General features: G+C 44.2%; 2 protein-coding genes and 1 pseudogene across 2 annotated transcripts; 2 read left to right on the forward strand and 1 right to left on the reverse strand.

Annotated features, from left to right (window-relative positions):
* Positions 1-7,623: 7,623 nt before the first annotated feature.
* Positions 7,624-9,389, reverse strand: LOC142204231 (olfactory receptor 11L1-like; annotated as a pseudogene).
* A 1,755-nt stretch (positions 9,390-11,144) lies between these two features.
* On the forward strand, positions 11,145-12,083 carry LOC142204232 (olfactory receptor 1E16-like). Its single transcript, XM_075275541.1, has one exon. It carries the CDS (start codon positions 11,145-11,147, stop codon positions 12,081-12,083), a length of 939 nt encoding a protein of 312 aa, XP_075131642.1.
* Positions 12,084-20,166: 8,083 nt separating this feature from the next.
* On the forward strand, positions 20,167-20,931 carry LOC142204233 (olfactory receptor 1C1-like). Its single transcript, XM_075275542.1, has one exon. The coding sequence runs from the start codon at positions 20,167-20,169 to the stop codon at positions 20,929-20,931; it is 765 nt and encodes a 254-aa protein (XP_075131643.1).
* Positions 20,932-27,862: the final 6,931 nt, after the last annotated feature.

Consider the following 27,862-nt stretch of genomic DNA (forward strand, 5'->3'; position numbering starts at 1 on the left):
CCATCCCAGTCCCCAGACCTGAATATCATTGAACATCTGTGGGATGATTGGAAGCGGGCTGTCCATGCTCGGCCACCATCAAACTGAACTGAACTTGAATTGTTTTGTAAAGAGGAATGGTCCAAAATACCTTCATCCAGGATCCAGGAACTGATTAAAAGCTACAGGAAGCGACTAGAGGCTGTTATCTTTGCAAAAGGAGGATCTACTAAATATTAATGTCACTTTTCTGTTGAGGTTCCCATACTTTTGCACCGGTCAAATTTTGGTTTAATGCATATTGCACATTTTCTGTTAGTACAATAAACCTCATTTCAATCCTGAAATATTACTGTGTCCATCAGTTATTAGATATATCAAACTGAAATGGCTGTTGCAAACACCAAAATATTTAGAACTAAAAATGATTAAGATTCATAGGGGTGCCCAAACTTTTTCATAGGACTGTATATTAGGACACGGCCCAACCAACTCTCCAAGAAGCGGATCGGTACTCAAAATGCCCCAGGCATCACTCAGAATCTTTTTAACACTCTCTGCCGCCTGGTCATACGTTGCTATAATCCGCGTTTGTGTACATTTCTCCGTTACATAGTTTGATACCCGGGGATTCAGTAATGATGTACGGTCCACCGTGAAAGCATGATGGTAAGCTTTCTTCAAGACCCCATCAGGGTATCCACGTCTCCTAAACCTACCCTGTAGGTCCCTCGCCATCACCCTGAAATCGGAGATTTCCGAACAGTTTCTGCGTAGCCTAAGGTATTGACCTTTCAGGATACCAGCACGAAGCGGTGCCGGGTGACAACTATCCCACAGGAGCAATGAGTTTGTAGAAGTTGGTTTCCTGTGAACGGTCGTGCGTAATTGACCAGACGGTCCCTTACTAATGGTCAAGTCCAAGAAAATGATTTTATCAGCACTAATCTCGGACGTAAAGAATAGGCCTAGATCATTTTTATTCAACGCCCGGACCATGGAGAGAAATTCCTCCTCTGATCCGTCCCAAAGAATCAAAATATCATCGATGAAACGGACCCAGAGGAGAATATAGTTGGTCCATCTCACTATGGTCTCAGAGAATACGACCTCCCTCTCCCACCAGCCCAGGTAGAGATTTGCAAAGCTGGGGGCACAAGGGCTCCCCATCGCAACTCCCCTGAGCTGGTGGAAGAGGTCCCCATCAAATGCGAAACAATTTCGCTCCAACACAAATCGGAGCAAGTCCATCACAAAGGAGTTGCGTTCCAACATATAATTACCCCTAGTGGCCAAAAAGCTCTCTACCGCTACATATCCCTTGGTATGGGGAATAGAGCCATATAAGGACTCCACATCCAAACTGGCCAGCCTGACGTCAGGGGACACCTGGATGCCCTCCAGACGACGGAGGACATCCATGGTGTCCCTAACGTATGATGGAAGGCTGACCACAAAGGGACGTAAGATATCATCCACATAGAGGCTTGCTCCCTGTGTCACTGAGCCGATACCAGCCACTATGGGGCATCCCTTTAGGGGACTCAGCCCCTTGTGAATTTTAGGCAACGCGTAGAATGTTGCCTGTATTGGAAAATTTGGTAACATGAAGTCATACTCAGATTTATTAATAAGGCGATTAGCCAGGCCCCTATCCAGGATAAGTTTTAATTCATCCCGAAAACCTGCCACTCTCTCAAATCTGATCTTTTCATATCCAATAGAATCAGACAATATGGACCGACACATGTCAACGTATTGTGACCTATCCAGGATTACAAGGTTACCGCCTTTGTCAGAAGGCTTGATAATTATATCTGGGCACTCCTCCAAATTTCGTAGAGCTCTTTTTTCGGACTGTGTTAAATTAATCCCAAGGGTATTCATATGGCCTCCTGCCCTTAATTTATTGATCTGTTCAGTGACCACCCTTAGGAAAATGTCAGCAGCCCCCTCGTCACTCATTGGAGGACTTTTTTTGGATGGTGGACGTCTCTGGGTGAATGGTCCCTCCCCCAAAGGTCTCTGTCCTTCCTCCAATAAATCCCCCAAAATATTAAGTGACACCAAGTCTTCCTCAGTAACCCCCAATTCCTCACACTTGTGTTTATCTGATAGTTTGAAAAATTGTTTCCATTTCAGTTTACGCACAAATAGGTTAATGTCCTTAACCCAAGTGAATGGGTCAAAATTAGGAGTGGGCACAAATGTCAACCCCTTCTTCAACACCCTGATTTCATCTGTTGTAAGTGTTTTACTAGAAAGGTTGATTATCTGCATTTCATCACTCCCTGTAACCACTCCCACACCATCAACAACTATTTGCGGTTTCTCAGCAAGTAATCTGAAATCGGGGGGCCTTGGGCCAAAAAATTGCTCCTAGTGGCTGTACCCCTGCCTCGTCTATTCCTTGAACGGTCACGTTGGTTCCTATTAGGAGATCTTATACCAGTGTCAGTTCTGGATGTGGTGGAAATGTCAGTTTTCTCCCTCCTATTGCCCCTCCTCCGACTATCTGAATCAGATCCCTCACAATCTGAGGATGAAATTTCAGTGTCAGGTTGTTTGTTGACACCCGTCTGTGATTTAGCAGAGTAATCAAAAACTCTACCTTCTCTAAAATCAGTTAAATCTCTCCTATATTGAAAATGTTTCCTTTCTTTCGTAAAAGAGACAAATTTTTCAATAGTTTGCTGCAAAACAACTTCTATATGTTCATACTCTTGATTGCTCTCAAATTTCCTAACTGCCTCTATATTCTCTTTTAAGGCAGTAGAAGTTTTCTCAAAGACAGCTTTTTCCTCCTCCAGCAAAAGACCCATGAATTTTAAAGAGGCCTCTATAGAATGCTCCTCCAATTTTGCCATAAACTCAGGAGATTTAATCCTTGCAGAAGGGAGTAGGTTAATCCTAAGTCCCCTAGGGACAATACGGTCCTTGAGATAAACCTCTAAAGTATGTATCTCCCAGAATGAACGTAAATTCTCCTTATACACACGAGTAAGTTGTCTAAATGCAGCACCTATACTCAGAGTCTGTGTTTGTACAGGTAGATCTGATTCAGGGAAAACTTCCTTGGTGTCATTCAGCCATCTGTCATGGTCAATGGCCCCTGCCAAAAATCCTGCTATATCCAGGTAGATACACCAATATTAGACAAACAAACTAAAGAAAAAAAAAAAAAATTATGGTTGGTGCACCCCCAATAGTTCAAGGAGCAAACAAAATATATTAAAGTGCACTAAAACTCAACTTTTATTAATGTATTTTAAAAGTTCAGAACGGCATAATAAACTACCGTCCATATAAAGGGGATATTGAAACAACAGTAGAGTAGGGTAATATTCTAATGGCTGTATTAGATACTGTGTCAACCTACAGATGCAGCTCAGTCTTAGCACACACATTCAGCTCTACTTCATCGGGCTAATAGAATGCATTGGCCAATCAGCGCTGGCCAATGCATTCTATTAGCGTGAGCTGAGTTTGCACAGGGGGTCTAGTGCACCCTCGGCTCTGCTACATCTGATGCACACTCAGCTCTGCTACATCTGATGCACACTCGGCCCTGCTACATCTGATGCACACTCAGCTCTGCTACATCTGATGCACACTCAGCTCTGCTACATCTGATGCACACTCGGCCCTGCTACATCTGATGCACACTCAGCTCTGCTACATCTGATGCACACTCGGCCCTGCTACATCTGATGCACACTCGGCTCTGCTACATCTGATGCACACTCAGCTCTGCTACATCTGATGCACACTCGGCCCTGCTACATCTGATGCAGCAGCAGAGCCAAGTGTGCATCAGATGTAGCAGAGCCGAGTGTGCATCAGATGTGTAGTTGAGCAGAACTGGCTCAGCACTGCTAAGTCTCTGCATTCGCATAGGAATGCATTGGCCAGCCTTTGGCCAATCAGCGCTGGCTCTGCCGGAGGAGGTGGAGTCTAAGGTCGTACCTGAATGGAGACTGGTGTGGAGCGATCTTAGACTCCGCCTCCTCCAGCAGAGCCAGCGCTGATTGGTCGAGTTCCGTACTCTGGCCAATCAGCGCTGTCCAATGCATTCCTATTGGAAAAAGTTTATGTCACAAAAATCACAATTACACACCCGATAGAGCCCCAAAAAGTTATTTTTAATAACATTCCCACCTAAATAAAGGTTATCCCTAGCTATCCCTGCCTGTACAGCTATCCCTGTCTCATAGTCACAAAGTTCACATTCTCATATGACCCGGATTTGAAATCCACTATTCGTCTAAAGTGGAGGTCACCTGATTTCGGCAGCCAATGACTTTTTCCGATTTTTCTCGATGCCTCCGGTGTCGTAGTTCCTGTCCCACCTCCCGTGCACTGTTATTGGTGCAAAAAAAGCGCCAGGGAAGGTGGGAGGGGAATGAAATTTTTTTGGAGTTTGCCACGTGATGTTCGATTCGAATCGAACACATCGAACAGCCTGATATCCGATCGAACATGTGTTCCATAGAACACTGTTCGCTCATCTCTAAAGACTCCACATTGGACATTTTGGTATTTCATGTTGTTCCATCACCAGCGCGGGTCTGTTATCACGGACCTCTGATTTTTGTCTCCTGTTCATTTGTTTGGGTCAGTATACATCTGCTCACATTTGAAAGGGATGGAGTGATATCGCGCTATTGACCTGCCCCTGGAGACCCCAGAGTCACTTGGGTTATGGAACCATTGGGAGAAATAATTAAGAGGAAGTCTCAGCACTTTACCTTTCTTGAAATGGCTCTCCTGCAAGAAGAGGATCTTGGTTTGTAGTCCCTTAGGAGGAGCAGGAGGCTGTGTCTTTTTTTCAGGTGAGTTTAGCCCATGATCATTGAAAGAAGTTACTGTCACCTTAGCCATAAGTGACAGGGACAATACACATCTAAAGAAGCCAATAAAAGTTAACAAAACACCCGATATAATTGGTGTAGTAGTAGAGGCATTGCCCCAAACTGAGACCATTAGGCATCAAGTGGAGGGGGACCAGTCAAGGCCAATTAACAACCGAGCCCCAACTTCCCATAATAATCAAGGAGGGACTGGTATGAAGATCGCCCAATGGGCACTAGCACATGTGTCTCTAACTGATTATCCAGATGAATTCTTATAAAAGTGGAACATCTTTGTAGCTAATTTAGCAATATAGATGTAATCTACTAAGGAACAAAGTAGATGAACAAAACAAAGACCATATTAATGATACTTAAGTATGAAATGAAGTCAAACGTCCTTAACGGCATCTGGGGGATCTCCTCCGAGATAAGTCCCAAGTTGAGAACTGCAAACATATTCCAATGGCAGGGCCGTGGATGCATGAGATATACAAATTATGACGTATCAAAGGGATCCATTGCAAAGACCTCTTGGATTTCGGAGACTTGAAACGCTGTGTCTGTTTTCATTTTGAACAGGATGACAGCTCTGGGAGTGAGCTGAGATCTGACGTGGGCATCCAAGATGGTATATCTATGGGTGTGATGTTCAGGTGTTCCCACACGTTCACCAGGTCAGCCGGAGTTTGGACAATTAAGCGTCTACTTTTGAATTGAATAGATAGACCAAATGGGTACAACCAAGAATAGGCCACATTCATTTTTCGCAGTAGCGGCTTTAGTTGTCGCAGTTTTGCCAGTGTAGACGGGGCTTAGTCCTGATAGAAGGACAGCTTGTCCGACTCAAAAGTAAACTCAGAATTTGCTCAAGCAGCAGATAAAATGTCCAGTGTATCCAAAAATGACGACAGTCCACAAACTACGTCTCTACGGGGATCCTCTGTTCTCGGCTTAAGCCTCAGTACACAGTGAGCTCTTTCAATAACAACTGATGCTGTGCGGACCTAGCAAGACAGCAAAGATGGCGGCCACTCTCTCTTTCAAATTTAAGTGGCTACAGTCCCCCGATATACCTATGATTCTCACATTACGCCTCCTCCTAATTCTCCTAAGCCTTCAGAAGGGTCAATGCCCTATTATTATGGTCTTTCTGGGAGGAAAGGACAAAAGCTAACACCATGTTTTGATATGTGAGGCTCGAGCAGACCTCCTCAACTGTTTCCAATCTGTGGCCTAGAGTAGACAGTTCCATTTTTATGTCAGCTAGGTCTGATCTTACCGGATGCAATGCCTGGCTCAAGGATTTCTTAAGGAAGGATCTGGATATGGTCAAAGAGGTGCCATCTTCACTGTCTCCATCTCCACTGCTCTCCAGGTCTGACCCCGCAGCAGAAGCTGCAGTGTTCGCATCCTCCGACGCCATCTTGGGTAAGTGGCTCTGGCCAAGCGGGCTTTGTTTAAAAAAGGAAGTTTTGCAAATCCACTTGCAGTCATACCGTTCTCGGGGTACTGGAGGCTTTCCCCCTTTATCTCTCCCAATTTTGACCATTATTGCCGCAAAAATGCTGCTAGTGGGTGATTTTTCTGCCTCTAAGTAGCGGAGCTACAGGCTCATGCTACTGCTACACTCAACGTTCAAGCTCCATCCCCCTCCACCTCCATATTATATCACCTTGCCACTCTATGGCCTTCTCATTCTACATCCACCACCTCACTCTGTCAACAGATCACTTTATGGCCTCTCAAGGCTGCTGCAACCTCCACATTATGTCACCTTGCCACTCTATGGCCTCCTCATGCTGCTGCCACCTCCCCACTCTGTCACCGGGTCACTCTATGGACTCCTAAGGCTGCTGCCACCTCCCCACTCTATCACCGGGTCACTCTATGGACTCCTAAGGCTGCTGCCACCTCCCCACTCTGTCACCGGGTCACTCTATGGCCTCCTAAGGCTGCTGCCACCTCCCCACTCTATCACCGGGTCACTCTATGGACTCCTAAGGCTGTTGCCACCTCCCCACTCTATCACCGGGTCACTCTATGGACTCCTAAGGCTGTTGCCACCTCCCCACTCTATCACCGGGTCACTCTATGGACTCCTAAGGCTGCTGCCACCTCCCCACTCTGTCACCGGGTCACTCTATGGCCTCCTAAGGCTGCTGCCACCTCCCCACTCTGTCACCGGGTCACTCTATGGCCTCCTAAGGCTGCTGCCACCTCCCCACTCTGTCACCGGGTCACTCTTTGGCCTCCTAAGGCTGTTGCCACCTCCACTGTGTCATGGGGACTCCACTTGCATAAGCGTTTACTAAAGCAGGTTCTTTAGACGTCTGTGAAATCAGTAGACGTAGTATGTAGAAGGAGTGGGATATTTCATGCTACAGTAAGATCTTGGACCTCTGCATGGTTCTTTACACCTGGTGTAAGGTCAGTTATGTGTATGGTCAGTTACTTGGTCAGTTTTGGCCCCGTATAAGTGAAGTGTGCAGCGGTGCTAAGAGCGACTCCTGTCATACTGACTCACTGTATTGCTTCACTACCACAGCAGACTCCCCATGTGTGTTACTGCAAGGCCCAGTGTTCTACCCCACTATACAGGTTCTCTGCAACCAGGATTCATTCGGATAGAATGCACTTTTTTGGCAAAATCCAGCGATGTGTCAAAATCCAATTTTTCTAGACTTTGCTCTAATTAGAATGTAAAAAATTCAAAAAGTCCTCATTTAATAAACAAAAACACACAAAAAATAACAATCGGAGTAAGGTTGTGTCCTTTGTCCTGGGTCTACATTTATATATGTTTTCTAAAAAGCGATGGGAGTGACTTCCTTATTTCTTTATTCCGCAGACTATAAATGATGGGATTCAATAACGGCGTCACCACATTATACAACAAGGAAAGAGTCTTGTTCACTTTAATTGACTGTTGTCTGTTTGCGGTGACGTATAGAGACATCATGGTACCGTAATATGTACAGACAACCGTCAGGTGGGAGCTGCAGGTAGAAAAGGCCTTCTTACGCCCAATGGTGGAGGGGATCTTTAAGATGGCAACTACAATATTCACATAAGTTCCGACAATGTAGATAAAAGCAAAGACAAGGATGGGAATTGTTTGAGCAGAAACGTCAAGTTCTATGGCCGAGGTGTCAGAGCAGGAGAGTTTGAGGAGCGGGGAAAGATCACAGAGAAAGTGGTCGATGGCGTTAGAGCCGCAGAAGTCAAGGACAGAAACAAGACCGGCAGTAATTGCGGGCAGGATTGTAGCGCACACCCATGAGAAGGCGACTAAATGGACATGTCACGTGTAAGTCATAATGGAGGAGTAGTGCAGCGGCTGGCAGATGGCCAAGTATCGATCATAGGACATGGAGGTGAGAAGAAGACATTCTGCTATGGCGGTGCCTGCAAACATGTAAAGCTGACTCACACAGCTGGCAAACGATATGGCGCTTCCACCTTCTACGATGACCTGGAGCATTCTGGGCACGATATTGGACCAATGGAGACTGCTGAGGTCAGATCTTAAACTCCGCCTCCAGCAGAACCAGTGTTGATTGGCTGAATGCTTTACACTGTCCAATGAACGCTGGTCAATTCATTCCAATGAGAAAAAGTAAGCTCCCTCATAACAGCAAGCTGCCAGCTCTCCTGACTAGTAAGGACGAGCCTGCTGCCGAACCAGCGTTGATTGGCCAAATGCTATACACTGTAGTACATTCGGCCAATCAACGCTGGATCTGAATCGAATATTTACTGTGAATAGCGAGTGGTACTCGATAGATTACGAATATTTCGAATACCATAGTGTTCTATCCAATACCTACTCGCTCATCTCTAATAATCATCATCATCATCATCATCATCATCATTTACATATAAAGAGCCTACATTGATTTCCGTGAACATTACCATGTCTGAACCTTCCATGTCTTACCATGGAATTATGCTTGAAAGTATTGTCTCCAAATAGAATTGTGTTACCATATGAGGAATGTATACATTAAATATATTGTACTTATATGATCATCTATGTGATTTATTACTTTATCATCGAATTCATGTTTACACCTCATGTTCCAAAAATCAGAAATTTTAGGATTAGCCCCACCACTAATGTCACGGTCAAGGTTTTCCATAGACTTCTATACTTCGTCGGTGTAAATAATAATAAAGAAGATACATAAGAATACATATAATATTTAGTTATATTGAAGTTTTATGTATATGCAGAATTCTTCTATAACCTTGTAGCTGATGCCATATAATTGTCTCGGATCCGTGTGCTGTCCCCGGTGTGTGTTTGAGATTTGCGCATTTGGGAATATGATGTAAAAGATTTCAATAACTAGATGTCTATCTATAGATTCAATTACTAAGAGGCTTCATGTCTGAGCTCGTACAGAGACCTCTGAGACAAGGCAATGGTTTGTCATCAGAAATGGTATAAAAGAGAGAAGATATTCCAGAGAAATGTCACAAAGACACATCCAGGCTGATGAGGAATCCAGATGGTTTATGGCCGATCTCCAGAATACAAAACTGTAACAATGTCATGTTATTCATGGGTCAGAATGACGGGAACAAATAATGGAAACCAAAGGTAAATTGTAAGAAAGATAATTCACAAAAGTCACTCATAGACATTTCTGGGTGAGGAGGAGAAACAGCAGAAGTTGTAGGGGAATCCTAAAATGAGGGAGAAACGTTAACAAAACCTGACTAACAAAGTAACCAGTAACGAGAGTCTGTGAATATTGTATCATTGTTGTTGTTGACTTGTTCATTGTCTCCGGACAGACCCTCAACCCACCCTCGGGGCTTCCTCGTAAAAGTCTCGTTTTCAATGATTCCATAAATTTTTAGTCTATTGTTTGGTCATTTTTTGGAAGGTCTTTTGTTGTCAATACAATACAATGTAGGAAGGCAATGCGCCTTTCCAAAACCTCACAACACCGTACAGTGTGTCTAAGGCTGAGGCCCCATGGTGAAAAAAAAAAAAAAAGAAAAAAAAAAAAAAAAAATTATTGCGGCTTTTGTTGAGTTTTTTGGAGCCAAAGCCAGGAGTGGACTGAGTGGAAGGTAGAAGTATAAGAACTTCCTCTATGTCTCTCATTCCTTCTGTAGCATTGTTGGCTCTGGCTTAAAAAATGGCAACAAAATCTGTAACAAATTAGGGTGCGTTTCTGCAACGAGGGGCTGTGAAGGAATAGACCCTCAGCCATGTTTCTTTCTTTGAAAGGTATTTTTACTTGGTCATATCAGTCCTACACATATCTCCGGCAATGTTGTGCTCAAGCTTTGTTTATCTTGGAGGTCAATTCACTCCAGTGGTTTTATGTATATACCATGGGGGATGGCCTCTGTAGCCAGACAGTTTATGGCCCCTAGACGGTAGAAGTCCACAGAGGGAAGGAGGGCTATTGACCTTTAGTTGAACCAAAAACACAGTTTAAGCTCAGCTAGGAAAACACCTTTCTTTCCCGGGCTACCATGCAAAAGGTGTTTTTCGGGCACTGGCCATATGCCGACAGGAAGACCTAGATTCTAGATCACTCAGGAAAGGCTCAGCAAAGAAGCAGCGAGGAGATCCCTAACTCTGGGACAGCATGTGAGAAAGCGCTCGGAGGCCCCAGTGACCCAAACCATCACTTTGTTTGTCATTATATCTTCTCCACTCTTTTATTCTCCTTTTATTTTCTGTGTTGTATTGATTTTTTTTTAATCTGTATCTGCTTGACGAGTCATTGACGTATATTTATGCATACGTTAGTGGCTAGTACCGACCCACTGGGGCTAATAAATATACAAAATCTATAAAGCTCATTTTGTATTATCCTAGATGAGCCCAGACACTCACGGGACGTAAAAAGGTAAGAAGGGTGACCGCAGGTGTGCTTGGTAAGGCGAGATCCTTCACAGATGTTTTAGTCTGAAGGCAGTTTTTTGATGGATTTTATTGGTTCTACAGACCTAAAATTAAGACCCACCTGTCTGCTTTGAGATAAATTGTGATTTTTCTTTTAAGCTTATGTGTTTCAATGGATGGACACAGAGTTTTTGAAGCCGGTCATCTTGTGCCACTTAAATCAAGATATCTTAAAATTTTCAAAAAGTTAAAGAAGGAGAATCTGCGCTTACATCGAGGTGTAGACGGACATAGGACATTTTGGATTATAAATGTAATATACAAATTTTTGACCTTTATGTAGAATTCTACAATATCTAAAAGCTTAAATATTTCTATCTCACTGTATATTCCTAATCCTATTTGTTTTTAGTCCATAGTAATCCCATTATTGCATTGGTATCATGTGTGGAGACAACCAGACCACGGTGACTGAGATCTTTCTCATCGGCTTCCAGAATATCCACACATTCCGGATTGTCTTCTTTAGTCTTACCCTTCTTATGTACATGTTCACTTTTCTTGGAAATTTTATGATCATCCTGCTGGTGTCCTACAATTACCGTCTCCACTGTCCAATGTACTTCTTTATCTCAAATCTGTCCTTGGCTGACCTGATTCTCACCACCACTATCGTACCAAACATGTTGGCCATCATATGGTCAGAAGGTGGCAGCATCTCTTTCAATGGTTGTATCTCTCAGTTCTTCTTTGTATTCATCTCCACTTGCGCTCAGTGCTGCATCCTCATGGTGATGTCTCTTGACCGATACTTGGCCATTTGTCTCCCTTTACGGTATTCTTCCATAATGAATATGACTTGTTGTATTCAGTTGGTTGTAGGATCTTGGCTAATCGGGATTGTTTACTTAAAAATTGAAGTCATTATGATAAGTCAATTAGAATTTTGTTCCTCTAACATCATTGACCATTTCTTTTGTGATTTTGCCCCTCTTCTTGCTCTCACATCTTCAGATTTCCAACTCTTGACTTGGGTTGACTTCTCACTTGGAGTTTCTATCTTGTACTTGCCCTTTGTTTGTATCACTGTGTCCTATATCTGCATCTTTATTGTGATTTTGAAGATCCCTTCCTCGAAAGGAAGACAAAAAGCCTTCTCGACATGTAGCTCTCACCTTCTCGTGGTCTGCACTTACTACGGCTCCCTCATTGGCGTCTACCTGTCTCCATCAAGTGTGAACGAATTCTATGAGAACAAGTTAAAGTCTTTGCTCTTTGTTGTGCTCACCCCATTTACCAACCCAATAATATACAGCATGAGGAACAAAGAGATCATTGAGACCATGAAGAGTTTTTATAGAAAAAGGAAATCAAAGCATTGAGAGAAGAAACCTGGTAAAAAATATAAATTGTCCATATAACTGATCTCCAGTTTGGACTCCAATTTCTCATGAAACCATTTCAACCCAACACAATATCATGACATGCTAACAAAAGCCTCAGAAGGCTACAATCCCTCTCCACCACTGCGAGGCCACACATAGACACAAATAGGATGGTTAGCTTATCACTTTAACATATCACAACAACATGTTGCTTACCTTGTGATACTCATAGATGGACACGTCCAGCCAAGTGGAAAGACGAGGGAAGACACATCTATAAAGACGTATCAATAGTTCAATCCAATGAAGTCCAAGAGTAATTTTGTTGAGGGATGAAGTCTTATTTGTGGACGTATGTGCACCACCTAACTGATAGTCATGGCCTAGGCCTGAACCATTGTGTCGTGCTCTTTATTTTAGGCTGAATACAATCTCACTTTATACTCACATACGTTCCAGCAACGTGGAGGCAATGGAGCAAAGTTTGCAGAAAGTCTCTCGTGATCGAGTCTCCTTTCTTGAGACAATGGTTATTAAACTCAGTGCACAAAGTTTTTAAGCAAAATCTTCACAATTATCTTTAAGTGTGGCCTTGGGGAGTAGAAGGACAGCCGCGGGTCTGTGAACTCCAGTCCTGAGACCTCCTAACATCTTTAAAGCTTCCCTTAGAGTTGCAAAAGGAATACGACTTTACTTTTATAACTTCCTTGGTTTTAGGACTGTATCAGACATATACTGTATCTTTAGTATGATGACCAGAAGGAAAGTACCGAAAGCAGGCCTAAACGATTGACTAATTTCTTCTATATGCAAATGGTCCTGCGAATGCTAAACAGATACTGAATACCCCTATGGACCCACATAAAGGGATGTATCCTTGTTAGGGTTGGCTTCAGTACTGTGCAGGAGAGCGACTCAGTTAGGAGGAGCAGACTTACTCATAATGCATTGCATTGCTTCATTGCAAGTGGAGATACTGCAATCAAGATGGCGACGAGTACATGTCCAGCTCCACACCTGCCACAGAAAAGTAACTCTGAGAGCCAGAAAGCACTGTCAGACCAGAGAGTGGAGGATACAGCAGATGGTGGGCAACCTCATTTGGAATAAGTGGACCCGTTTTCTGATATACCCAGCTCAGAGCAGGCAGTGGCTGGGGCCTTTATCAAGGGTATGATGCTTGCTTTGCAGAAAGACTTCCACTTACTATGAATTACTATGTCTGCTTCTAGAGAGGGTCGGAGTGATACAGTAGATCATTTCTGGAATAAAATGCCTGAATTGACTAATGTTCATAATGGACCTATCGACGTGCCAACCATGATAGCTAAGATGGTGGACATGGAAGCCATGTAGTCAAAGGAGTAATGTTAACCTCAGAGGAATCTCTGAATCGATAACTCCCATTGAGATACTGGGATATTTCTAGACATTAAAGGGGTTGTGGAGGAAAAAAATTTTAAGTTTAAATAAACTGGATGCAGTGAAGAAAATAAATAGATACCTACTCACCTGTCCCGGTTGCTCCGGTGTTGTCCCGTGCCTGCCATTTGTCTGCTTTGCCGAGTCTCTTCCGGTATTGCGCTGAAGCTGCTGAGGTTCCCTGACCACTGAGGCCAATCAGCGACCCCAGCAGACCTCAGGACCTGTGATGTCAAGCCCTTCACTGATTGACCTCAACTGTCACGTCACCGCTGTGGCCAATCAGCAGCTTCAGTAAAATTCCAAAAGACGCCGCTGGAGCAGATGAACTGGGAGGTATGGGACCTCACCAGAGCATCAGGGACAGGTGAGTATTAGAGATGAGCGAACACCTAAAGGCGAAAGGCCGCAAACGCAGTAACAATTCGTATCCCCTCCCACCTTTCCTGGCGCTTTTTTTGCAGCAATAACTGTGCAGAGGAGGTGGGACAGGAACTACGACAACGGAGGCAGTGAAAAAAATTGAAAAAAACCATTGGCTGCCGGTAGAGACTGAAGTCACCTGAAGGGCCCCAATCTCTGCTGGGAGCTCAGATTAAGGGCCTGGAACTTAATTTGGAAGGGCTCATGTTAAGGGCTAGAAAAGTGAATTTTGGAAGGTCTTACCACATCACACACACACAATGACAGGATTTCCCATTGCCTATTCCATATGTGGTTGTCATGGGGAACGTGATTTAAAGAGGTGCTTATTAGAGTAAGTTCACACGGAGGAAAGTGGAGCGCAATCTGGCACATATACATGTGTCGGCAGATGACGCACTCAAAATGCTCCCATTCATTTCAATGGGAGTTCGGATCGTATACTCCCCGTTATTTTGTGGCCACAAAATCCAGAGGGTTCTGGAAGTCTTTCATGACTTTCTCCATGTCCCTCAGTTTGGTGATTATCTGTTGCTGTTCTGGGATTAGGTCTTCTTCTGGGATGTTTTTGTAGAGACCTCTGAAGTAGTTGAGCCAGATATTGCCATTTTGATTGTGGAGGGAGTTTTTTCTTGGGCTTTGTGCCCATGTGGTGCCAGGTCTCCCAGAATGAGCTGTCCTGGAGGGAGTCCTCTAGTTGCTCTATTTTGTGGGAGAGGTACTTCTGTTTCTTCTCTCTGAGGGTGCCCTTGTATTGCTTGCATAGATTGCTGTAGGCTTCCCTCACCTCCTTGTTGTTGGGGTCCCTGTGTTTTTGGTTGGAGGCTGTTCTTAGGGTACGGCATAATGCACTGCAGTCACTGTCGAACCATTTGTGGGACTGTCTGTTGGTTTGTCTTACTGGTTTGGTTGGTTTCAGGCCTGCTAGTTCTGCTGTGGTCTGTAGGATGTACTTGAGATCCTTCACAGCTCTGGTGACTCCCTGTTGGTCTGGCTGATAGGTGTTTGTATGGAAGTTTGTGAGCAGTGTCTTGATTTCCTATACCCACCTGCTACCTCCTATATCACCCCCTGCTACCTCCTATATCACCTCCTGCTACCACCTATATCACCCCCTGCTACCCCCTATATCACCCCCTGCTACCCCCTATATCACCCCCTGCTACCTCCTATATCACCCCCTTCTACCTCCTATATAATCCCTGCTACCTCCTATATCACCCCCTGCTACCCCCTATATCACCCCCTGCTACCTCCTATATCACCCCCTGCTACCTCCTATGCCACTCCCCTGCTACCTCCTATATCACCCCCTGCTACTGCCTATGTTACCCCCTGCTACCCCCTATATCACCCCCTGCTACCTCCTATATCACCCCCTGCTACCTCCTATATCACCCCCTGCTACCTCCTATATCACCCCCTGCTACCTCCTATATCACCCCCTGCTACCTCCTATGCCACTCCCCTGCTACCTCCTATATCACCCCCTGCTACTGCCTATGTTACCCCCTGCTACCCCCTATATCACCCCCTGCTACCTCCTATATCACTCCCTGCTACCTCCTATATCACCCCCTGCTACCTCCTATATCACCCCCTGCTACCTCCTATATCACCCCCTGCTACCTCCTATATCACCTCCTGCTACCACCTATATCACCCCCTGCTACCCCCTATATCACCCCCTGCTACCTCCTATATCACCCCCTGCTACCTCCTATATAATCCCTGCTACCTCCTATGCCACTCCCCTGCTACCTCCTATATCACCCCCTGCTACTGCCTATGTTACCCCCTGCTACCTCCTATATCACCCCCTGCTACCTCCTATATCACCCCCTGCTACCTCCTATGCCACTCCCCTGCTACCTCCTATATCACCCCCTGCTACTGCCTATGTTACCCCCTGCTACCTCCTATATCACTCCCTGCTACCTCCTATATCACCCCCTGCTACCTCCTATATCACCCCCTGCTACCTCCTATATCACCCCCTGCTACCTCCTATATCACCCCCTGCTACCTCCTATATCACCTCCTGCTACCACCTATATCACCCCCTGCTACCCCCTATATCACCCCCTGCTACCTCCTATATCACCCCCTGCTACCTCCTATATAATCCCTGCTACCTCCTATGCCACTCCCCTGCTACCTCCTATATCACCCCCTGCTACTGCCTATGTTACCCCCTGCTACCTCCTATGTCACCCCCTGCTAACCCTTTGTTCTCCTCACATTTCCCTATGGCCCTAGTTATAATTTATCGGTGACACTGACAAGGACCGCTCTTTACCATCTCACCTCTTAATAAACTTAGCAAATCTATGAGCTTGTCCTATCATAGACTTTGCCGTCTGGTCTTTCCTGGCCATAAGGTCATTGCCCAATATGTTGTAGAGAGATGAGAAGAGCAAATCCATGAACAATCAATGTATTGCCATTTCATAAACAGGATTTTGTTTTTGTATTTTGGAATCAGATTTGTAACAATATAGGCTTTTTATTAAAAAAATTCATTTGGTAAACGACTTCATCATAGAAATATTCAGCCTTTGTGATGTTTTTTTTTTCTTTTTTGTTTTGACTCCTTTGCTTATTCCTACAATCACATTGTGCAGGATCAACAATCCCTAAATTGGAAATATTCTTATCTATAATTCATAGTAAACGTCGTCGCTATTTCCAGAAGTAGATAGAAATATAAAATAATAACAATAATAATGAATCTATGCAATGAATTGCAACATGTCTCAGAAAAATCTCTCTCTATATGTGACATCAATGACCTGTTAACCTGCTAATTGGTTCCCTTGAGTCGTTGACTTGTTTCTGATCTCTTGCACTGGTGTGTGTCGGAGATGGGAAATTACCCATTTGGGGATTGTATTCTATACGGAGACCTCCGATACGAGATATATTTGTGTTACCAGACTGAAAAATTGGTCTCCCGAGGTTAATAGTGGTATAAAAGGAACCAATAATCCCACAGAAGTGTCACAGGTGGGAAAGATCACGTAAGGAAGAGACCGGAATGGATAACAATAGAGGAGCCCGGACTGTCTCAGACTGATCTGCAGACTCCACAACTGTAAGTAACAAGGACAAATCTTATGGAGCCCCTACACAAATGTCATTATTTGTATCGTGTTTCTATGATTTTACAAACTTACATACAGTAAAATATAAAAATATAACATTTAAAAATAGGCAGACAGAAAATTGTAAGATTAAAATTAAAAAAATTCAGATATGTAAAGAAAATGCAGACACTAAAATAAAACATATCAAAACATTTCTATTTATAATTTAGAAAGGGAATAACAACAAATTATATGACGGAATTAAAAATATGTATTTTACTGCGACAGTGATAACAATAAAAACTTATTATTAATATGGAATGAATAATGGTAGATTTTATTAATTTCAAAAACTTACTGTATGATATGGACTTGATTGTCAACATTAGCAAGGTAGTTGATTCTCCTTCTCTTTCTCCTTCTCCTGATCCTTCTCCTGCATCTTCTCCTGATCCTTCTCCTGCTTCTTCTCCTGCTTCTTCTCCTGCTTCTTTTCCTGCTCTTTCTCCTTCTCCTGCTCCTTTTCATGCTCCTTCTTCTCCAGCTCCTTCTTCTGCTCCTTCTTCTGCTCCTTCTCCTTCTCCTGTTCCTTCTCATGCTCCTTCTCCTTCTCCTGGTCCTTCTCCTTCTCATGCTCCTTCTCCTTCTCCTGCTCCTTCTCATGCTCCTTCTCCTCATCCTGCTACTTCTCCTTTTCATGCTCCTTCTCATCATCCTGCTCCTTCTCCTTTTCATGCTCCTTCCCCTCCTCTTATTCCTTCTCCTGCTCCTTCTCCTCCTCTTGTTCCTTCTCATGCTCCTTCTCCTTCTCCTGGTCCTTTTCCTTCTCATGCTCCTTCTCTTTCTCCTGCTCCTTCATCTTCTCCTGCTCCTTCTCCTTCTCTTTCTCCTGCTCCTTCATCTTCTCCTGCTCCTTCTCCTTCTCCTTCTCCTGCTCCTGCTCCTTCTCCTTCTCATACTCCTTCTCCTCCTCCTGCTCCTTCTCCTTTTCATGCTCCTTCTCCTCCTCTTGCTCCTTCTCCTGCTCCTTCTCATGCTCCTTCTCCTTCTCCTGCTCCTTCTCCTGGTCCTTCTCCTTCTCATACTCCTTCTCTTTTTCCTGCTCCTTCTCCTTCTCATGCTCCTTCTCCTGCTCCTTCTCATTCTCCTTCTCCTGATCTTACTCCTTCTCCTGCTCCTTCTCATGCTTGTTCTCCTGCTCCTTCTCCTGGTCCTTCTCCTGGTCCTTCTCCTTGTCCTTCTCCTTGTCCTGCTCCTTCTCATACTCCTTCTCCTTCTCCTGCTCCTTCTCCTTCTCATACTCCTTCTCCTCCTCCTGCTCCTTCTCCTTTTCATGCTCCTTCTCCTCCTCTTGCTCCTTCTCCTGCTCCTTCTCATGCTCCTTCTCCTGGTCCTTCTCCTTGTCCTGCTCCTTCTCATACTCCTTCTCTTTTTCCTGCTCCTTCTCCTTCTCATGCTCCTTCTCCTGCTCCTTCTCATTCTCCTTCTCCTGATCTTACTCCTTCTCCTGCTCCTTCTCATGCTTGTTCTCCTGCTCCTTCTCCTGGTCCTTCTCCTGGTCCTTCTCCTTGTCCTGCTCCTTCTCATACTCCTTCTCCTTCTCCTGCTCCTTCTCCTTCTACATATTTTTGTTGTTCTTCTTATCCATTATTATTACAACTCTATTTAAGACTGCACGTTTTATATTTTTATTGTCCATTTTATTTTATTTTAAATTTAAATTATAAAATTAGTTTCAGTGATACATTTTATTGAATTTACTATAAATAGTATCCACATAAAATTATTTTATTATATGGTGAACAATATAATTAGAAAAATCTAAATCACCGAAAAAAAGATAACTAAAAATCAGAGAATCTCGAAATTAGTATCAATAAAAAGTGCAACTGGCCCAACAAAAAAAAGTTACTAGTGTAAGAATATTTTTATCAATTGACTGTTTTGTGTATTGTGTGCTGACAGAATGTGGCGAATCCGAGAAGTTTCAGAATTTTATTAAAATCTTAAAATAACTTAACAAACAAAAATGTATATAAATTTGGAATTATTGTAATTGTAATGGTCGACAGGTTACCTTGTACAAATATAGTTTTTTTTTCCCCCCAATCTGAAATGTTTGTGGTTCCTTGTACACTGTATAATATGGAATATTACATGGCACCACTATGGAGTACAATGTGTCCTTCAATATACATCTCTTCCTACAGTTCTAAAGTTATGTCTTTCAGTAGTTGGGATATTTTTTTATCCACTTACTGTTTCGTGTATTGTGTGTTGTGCTTTTGTGATTTTACATTCCACCCCCGAGAACAGGCATTGGGTTAGGACGTGGGCCCATTATAGTGAATGGAGCCGTATACCTGTCTGTTTGTATCATGGAGAGACACTGAGAATAAAATTGTTACGTGCATTATTTATTTTTTTTTAATTCTAATTGTTTTGACCTTTCAAGTCTATGTGTCCCTGAGGACAACATCATAGGTAATGCTGAAAAATAAAAGACACACAAATACACAGAAGGTGCACGGATTTCACATGGATTGTACACAGATCAATGACAGAAATACTCTACAATGTATAGCCTACAAAACAGATTGCTTGTGTGGACGAGGCCTTAGACAGATGGGTCCTTTCTTTTCTCTTTTAGGAGAACATGAGATGACCAGTCTAAAGACAACGCCCAATACCCCGTGTTGTTGCCACGTCAGACTGAGGAGACAACCAGACCACGGTGACTGAGAGATTTCTCATTGGCTTCCACAAGTTCAGGATTGTCTTCTTTAATATTTGTGTTCACGTTTTTAGAATATCATTGATCACTAGATATATACATTTCCAATACTAGTCATCTCTCCTCCTGATGAAAAGGTAAGAAAGGAAACATCTGCTCATCACTAACTGATACAACCTATTGGTATATAAATAGGAATATTGTGTATTTCTAGACTAGAAGAATCCCATTATTCTGGACCATGTGTGGGGACAACCAGACCACGGTGACTGAGATCTTTCTCATTGGCTTCCAGAATATCCACAAGTTCCGGATTGTCTTCTTTAGTCTTGCCTTCCTTGTGTACATGTTCACATTTCTTGGAAATGTTATGATCATCATGTTGGTGTCCTACAATTACCGTCTCCATCGTCCAATGTACTTCTTTATCTCAAATCTGTCCTTGGCTGACCTGATTCTCACCACCTCTATTGTACCAAACATGCTGGTCATCATATGGTCAGAGGGTGGCAGCATGTCCATCTATGGTTGTATCTCTCAGTTCTTCTTTGTTTTTGTCTCCACCTGTGCTCAGTGCTACACCCTCATGGTGATGTCTCTTGACCGATACTTGGCCATTTGTCTCCCATTAAGGTATTCTTCCATAATGAATATGACTCTTTGTATCCAGATGGTCTTTATACCTTGGTTGGTTGGGATCATTTACGTAAAAATTGAAGTTATTCTCATTAGTCAGTTACAGTTTTGTTCCTCCAACATCGTTGACCACTTCTTTTGTGATTTTGCTCCTATTCTTGCTCTCACATCTTCAGATGTCAATGTCCTGACCTGGCTTGACTTCTCACTTGCCATTGCTGTCTCATACTTGCCTTTGGTTTGCATCGCTGTGTCCTACATCTGCATCTTTATTGTGATTTTTAAGATGTCCTCCTCAAAAGGTAGAAGAAAAGCCTTCTCCACATGTAGCTCTCACCTTCTAGTGGTCTGCATTTATTACGGCTCCCTCATTGCTATCTACGCTTCTCCATCAAGTGTGAACGAATTCTATGAGAACAAGTTAAAATCTTTGCTGTATATTATGCTCACCCCATTTACCAACCCCATAATATACAGCATGAGGAACAAAGAGATCATCGAGACCATGAAGAGTTTTTACATCAAAAGGAAATTGAAGCTCTGACACCTTAAACACCTTGGCTGATCTCCATGACTAAACCTAATGGACATCCTTGTTGTTTGGACCTAGTAAGTTTATAGGGTGACCACCCAAATCCCCAAATGACTCAATGGTACCTCAAATAAAATCCCCTGCACCCCCAGTATGGTTTTCTATAAGCTATGACGTTGACCCCAACGCACCCATTTACTGAGAAATGTTCTCTTTGTTCTTCTATCTCGCTTCTAATTCTCTACTGGAGACCTGACAATGTCTAAGGTTCAATGATCCATCATATTTCTTCCTCAAGGCTTAGTATTAAGTTTCCTTATAGTTTTATATACATATAACAGTTCTAATCTAATCAGATCAATCCTTATGCTGATCACTCCCAACTATCACTGTCCTAAGAGACACCATTGATGATCATTCATTCTGGTTGTACCATCTTCCACTTCCCTTAAGGTTGATGTTTCCATATCTATTTAGAATGCTGCCCTACTTCTTAGATCCCAAGAACTTGAATGAATTTCACTTCATTATCCAGACCACTTGTTCTCTGATGGATCTTCAGTTTTCCTCACTTGACATGTTCATTGAGATGACCGCTTCTCTAGAAAACCACATTTTTATGCAATTTTGGGTGGTATGGGGAAGATAGCTCGGTAGAAGCGGTGGTGCGGACCCAAAGAGTCAAGACAGGGAAGCAATATATGCAGAAAACTGGTTTATTTAGAAAAACTAGAACATAAATAAACTTTAACTGCAGGCACAAGTGAGCAAAACAAAATACAGCCTTAACTTCATGCAAAAATAAAATAAATCCCTGCTCGTCTGAGCCACTAACTAGACAGAGCTGATAACCTAACTATACGTGTGGATTACTACCAGCCTCACGAAAAACAAAAGCCCAAATTGGTCTCACCGGATTCAGGGTTACCGGACACACCCCGTCACCTCCTCACTTACTGGATCTGCCCTGAAGTGCAGACTCTGGAGCCTTTTATGGCCCAATAACAAGCCTTAGGACCCACACCTGGGGTTGAAACCTATTCTAGACCCATACTGGACCATATATAAGTCAGGAATCTGGGGCTGATATAGCGGGATTCTAGCTTTTTGCCTGTCACCTTCTCATATACCCCCTACTCATTTGTGCAGGCCTGTAGGGGTGGACACTTTTAGCCCAATGGGTCCTGGACAGGACATCAGCATTCCCCTGCAGCTTGTCTGCCCTGTGTTCCACAGTGAACTTAAAATTTGGTAATGTCAGAAACCACCTTGGGACTCTGGCATTCCTCTCCTTAGTGCGGCACATGCATGGTAGAGAGGAGTGATCAGTGACCATCTTAAAGTGTCGGCCAGGAGGTTGTGTTTTAGGGATTCTAGGATCCACTTAATGGTTAAGCTATAATGTCTCTCCGGTGGTGTAAGCTTCCTACTCAGGTAGGTGACTTGGGGCTCTTCACCACCCACCATTTGGGACAGAACTGCCCTATCCCTACATCAGAGGGGTCAGTCTGAACCACAAACTCTTTGGTAAAATCAGATGTGACCAAATCCAGCTGTTTATAGAGGATTGACCTCATCTCCTGGATGTCCCCTCGGCCTCTTCACTCCATTAGACCATGACAGAATTAGTCCCCTTAGTTAGGTCTGTCAGTGGGGCTGCAATAGTAGCAAAATTTGGGATGAACCTGCAGTAATAGCCCACGATTCCCAGGAAAGTCCTTACTTGCTTTTTATTTAAGGCCCGAGGACAATGTTGAATGGCCATCACTTTGTTAACCTGGGGTTTTATCACCCCTCTTCCAATTACATACCTAAGGTATCGGCCTCTTCCAGACCCAAAGCACACTTTTTTTAGTTAGCTATTAAACTGGCTGCTCAGAGGGAATTTAGTACGGCCTGAACTTTTGACAAGTGACTTTCCCAGTCCATTCTAAAGTTGGCAATGTCCTCCAGGTAGGCTGAAGCAGACCTTCAATGGCGCTAAAGGATTCTGTCCATCAACCTCTGGAAGGTTGCTGGAGCCCTGTGCGAACCACACAGCATAGTAACATACTGAAATAAACCATCTGGGGTGACAAATACAGTTTCTTTTTTCTCTGGCCTCTTTAGTAGGGTTGAGCCGATCTTGAGATTTCAGGATCGTTTTTAAAATCTGATTTCCGATCATTTTCCATTTGAACCCGATCCCAATTTCGATCCCAATGCAAGTCAATGGGATTTTTTTAATAATCGAATATCGGATTTTAAAAACAATCCTATTCACTATACAGCATGGAGTCTAAAAATTGAACACTTTAATTGTTAGACTCCATGCTGTGTAGTGATTAAAAAATCCCCCGGCTACTTAAAGAGGTATTCCCATAGCTCTTGGTCTGCAGCCTGCAGGGTTCTATGCTCTCTTCACTTCCTGGATTTCTCGGCACATTGGTGGGCGGGGTTTCACTTGCTCTGCTATCTGCTATGTTTGCAGTGAGTGATGAGGGATTGGTTGTAAATGTATTACCACAGTATAAAGCTGATGTGGAAACTGATGTAACAGAGGTGGATTTGAGTCAGCTTGCATTACATACAGAGTTAATGGACTCCTTATCTCAGCCCTTATCAGCCAAATTCAATTAAACTGGCTGATAAGTGGAAAAGCTGAATATAGACAGCACAGTAACCCCGGAGCTCTCACCTCCCCCCTCCCCTATCTAAGGAGCCGCATTGCTTGTCAGCCCCTTCCTCCCCCCTGAGAGCAGGCAGCTACATCACTTGGGAAATGAGCAGACAAGCCCAGTGGCCATAGAAACGCAGTGTCAACAATGTAGTGAATAAATTAAGATAGCGGCCAAACAAGGCAGTTTTGATAAAGCAATGTATTTAGGAAAAGTGTTAAATTCACATAAACTAGCAGTATAGATAGGATGCTTTTCATGGGAAAACCGCTTTAAGTCCCCCTGCTGTCCACTTACTTGTACATATGCTGCCACTGGTCCGATCCCTGCTGTTCTTGCTCCTGTTCTTGCTCCTCTTCTCGCCTCGCTGCCGCCGCCTCCCAGGTTAGTGCTACAGGCCTAGAAAGAAGGCGGGGCTTGTGGTTTAGGAGAGTGTGGGCGGGTACAGGGCGGGGAGACGTTAATGCTCCCCTCCCAGTACCTGCCCACACTCTCCTAATCCACAATCCCCGCCTTCTTCCTAAGTCTGTAACGCTAACCTGGGAGGTGGGGGCAGCGAGGTGAGAAGAGGAGCAATAACAGTGGGGACTGGACCGGCAGCAGCATCTGTGCAGGTAAGTGTTATGCCCGGTTCACATATGCTGATGTGTTCCATCCATAGAAGTCTGCATGAGGACCCCTATGGACGGAACACAAGCGCAACTGCAAGCGCTGTCCAGTTCAGATCTTTTCCAATCCCGATCGCTCAACCCTACTCTTTAGTGAGTAGCATCTGCTAGTACCCTTTGGTTAAGTTGAGGGTGGAGAAATACCTGGCATGTCCCATAGATGACAGTATATCCAGGGGTTTCAATACTCTTGAATATGCCTATCAATTCCTGGCCAATAGAAACACTGTAGAATGCGCTCTTTGGTCGTACCCCAGGTGTCCTCCTAATACGTGTTGATGTGCCAAATCTACAACTACCTTTTGATAGGGTAGGGGTACGACCAATTGCTCAACAAATTCTTCCTGTATTATTAAGGACATATAGGGGGAATTGTATGCCCCTGGATACTGGGGTTCACCGTTTATCACCTTTGCGTTTCCTCTGCCATGAGACTTAGGAGGCCATACGGAGACCCAGTGGCAGAGTGTCGAGGTGGCAGCAGTGTGAGTAGGCCACAGAGTGGCAAAATAATATATTGTTGAGGTAGCAACAGCCTTAAGAGGACATAAAGTGACCCGTTGACAGAGTTTGGTGAGGCAGCATGGATCATTTAATCTGCTACATTAGGCATTGGTAGGTGGAAATTCTGGCTGATCCATGCCTGATTCATCTTCACAAAGGTGAGTCTCTCCAAATTTTGGGTGAACAGGTGAATTCTCCTAGCAGTAACTATGTCCCCTGCTAAACTAAACACCCGCTCTGATGCAACAATACTGGGCAGACATGACAGCTTTTCCAGGGCAAACTCGCCAGGTGTGGCCACAAATCTAGTTTAGCTTCCCAGTAGTCCAACAGATCTTCCACAACAGGTGGTAGGGTACTCTCTAAGTATAACACCACCTGCTGGTTCAAGTTCTGTTCTGTTTCTAGCTGCTGATGAACAGCTTCTTCACTATGTGAGTGAAGAAAGCTGCTCAACAGTGACTCTAGGCTCAGACTGCTACTGATGGAGCCCAAACTGCTCCTGCCACCCCCTCCCACAGCTGTCATGCCAGTGCGAGTGGAGCACTCAGGATCCCCCCCCCAGTAGGACATGCGCGAGGATGGACGATGGCACAAATAGGAGGTGGGCAATTTTTGACTGGTAGCGAAGGTCTAAACTGGTTGAGAGCCAGTGATCATACCTCTTCTGAATGGTGACAACTCGGCAGTCACTATGCAAGAAAGTGAGCATGGATCAGGCCTTTTGTGACTTTAGTGACTCAGTGGGACTGCCTACATCCATCTCCACTGCATATTGCCACAATGTGTCTGGGTCATCTGCCTCATCCCCTCATCTCCCTCTTGCTGTTCTGGTTGCTCCTGCTTCTCCCTTCCACCCATTTGGCTAGACATTGCTTGTGCTCCAATGTCCTCTTCATCCACCTCCTTCTCCAGTTCAACTCCCGCAGGGCTCACGTGGCCACAAGATGTTGGCACCACATCTCCAATCCCCTGACCAGCCAGATTGAAAAGTATCTTTTACAGGAAGTGAGTCAGTGGAATGCCATAGTTCATCCCCTAGTCCTGGCAACTGACTAACAAAGTTGGTTTCTCAAAGGGAACGAGTAAACAACAGGTGTCATGCATGAGCTGCCACTGGCTAATGTTAAGACAGGGGAACATTTGTGGCTACTTGTATCATCAAGAAATCGTTTATGGCTTTTCTCTGTTCACAGAATCAAGAATTAAGAATCAAAGAAGCTTTATGGGCAAGTGCGAATAGATATTTGGCATTGCCAAAGCACATAAAGTGAAGTGGGAAACCTGGGGTTGGGGAGGAGGAGGGTAGGTATGGGGTGGTGGGGCAGGTGATTTGGGGTATAATAGTCTTTGGGATCTCATTTTCCCTTCAGTTGGTGACAGCTGGACATGTATTGGGCAGCGATCTTCACAGTCGACTCCTCTTCTCCCAGTAGGATGTAGAGTCTCCTCTTCTCATCAAATCAAATTAAAACATATAGTCCAGGTTTGCACATCGCATATCAGCCTATGTTGTGGTAGACCATTCTGCCACTTCAGCTCAAGGAGGGTGAGCTTGGCTGTGTACATATGGCTAAAGTGCATGCAAAGTTTCTTTGATATTTTTAGGATGACTTGCAGATGGGTGGAACACTTAAGGAAACGCTTGACAACCAGATTGAACACGAGTGCCATGCAAGATTCATGGCTCAGCCCTTCTTGACACAGTGCTGACACCATGTTTTTGCCATTGTCGGTCACCATAGTTCCAATTTTAAGTTCTCTTGGAGAAACCCAGGATTCCATTTTTGATTGATACATTGGAGTTCTTCTTCTGTGTGACTTCATTCACCCAGGCAAACGAGGTGTAGAACAGCATGACATTACTGTACCTTGCACATATGGTATGCTGGAGGAGCACTGGGAGTTGTCCCTGAAGTGGTGGCTGAGGACATAGTGGAGGATGAGGCAGACATTGCATGACCAATCGCGTGAGAATGTGGAGGCAGAAGCTGGGTCACCTGTCTAAGTTGCTGATGTGTCACATTAACCCAGTGGTCTGTAGATTACATATATTGTCCTTGACCATAGTTACAGCTCCACACTTTGGTGCTACTATGCACTTTGGCAGAGTCCGACAAGCTCAAGGACTGGCCCACCTTCTGTTCTACATATTTGTGCAAGGCTGGTACTGCCTTTTTGGCAAAGGAATGACAGCTTGGGACTGTCCGCCTCTCTGAAAGATCCACCAAGGTGCAGAGTCCACCAATTGGAAAGGGAGTGACTGCAGTACCAGGTACTTTGACAGGAGCGTGTTCAGCTTCTGCACCATTGGATGAGTGCACGTTTACTGTTGTCTCTTAGATATAGATTTTATGATCGATTGCTGACTCAATGATGGAATAGGAGGAGGAGGAGCAGGAACATCATGACCAGCAGATGATGGTAAGGACACACAGCTTTCTTTGGCTGAGGTGGTGGAACCTCAACTACTTGAAATGGGGTGTGTGCCACTGAGTAATGCAATGGTTCCTACGGCAGGCTGGACCACCATATTCGAGCCACGTCTCTCCCATGCCACTTTATGTTTTCACTGCATATGTTGATGCAGGGCTGTGGTGCCAACATTGGCACCCTGGCCACGATTCACCTTCTACCCACAGATTGAACATATGGCTATTCACCTCCCCCAGTGGCTTAACAAAAAACTGCCACAACGCCGAGTAGGTAATTTTACCCCCCACACTAAGCACTGACTGCTACCGCCACTGCTTCTGTGAACCCCTGCACCATTGCTTTCCAGGCAGGTAGTAGGTTGTCTACCGTGGGCACATTTGGCTCCAGACCTCCCACTGTTACCACCCTGCTGACTCCGCAGCTACCTTCTATTTATGCTGACACCCTCCCTCATGATAACAATGAAGACCCTTGGTCACCTGACTCCCAATTGTGATTGGCTACATTGTCATCTACTACTGTCTGCAGGTCACTGATGTCCTCCTTAACGGTCTCTGAGCCAGAAACCTGACTGCTTGCAACACCAGCTCCCACTCCACTCTCCTCATTGCTACTTTCCTGCCTACTGGAGGAAATTAAGTCTTTCAGATCCTCCAGGGTTAGGAATATTGTTAAATA

Source organism: Leptodactylus fuscus, chromosome 5 (assembly GCF_031893055.1).
Source record: "Leptodactylus fuscus isolate aLepFus1 chromosome 5, aLepFus1.hap2, whole genome shotgun sequence".
In the NCBI taxonomy this organism is placed as follows: domain Eukaryota; kingdom Metazoa; phylum Chordata; class Amphibia; order Anura; family Leptodactylidae; genus Leptodactylus; species Leptodactylus fuscus.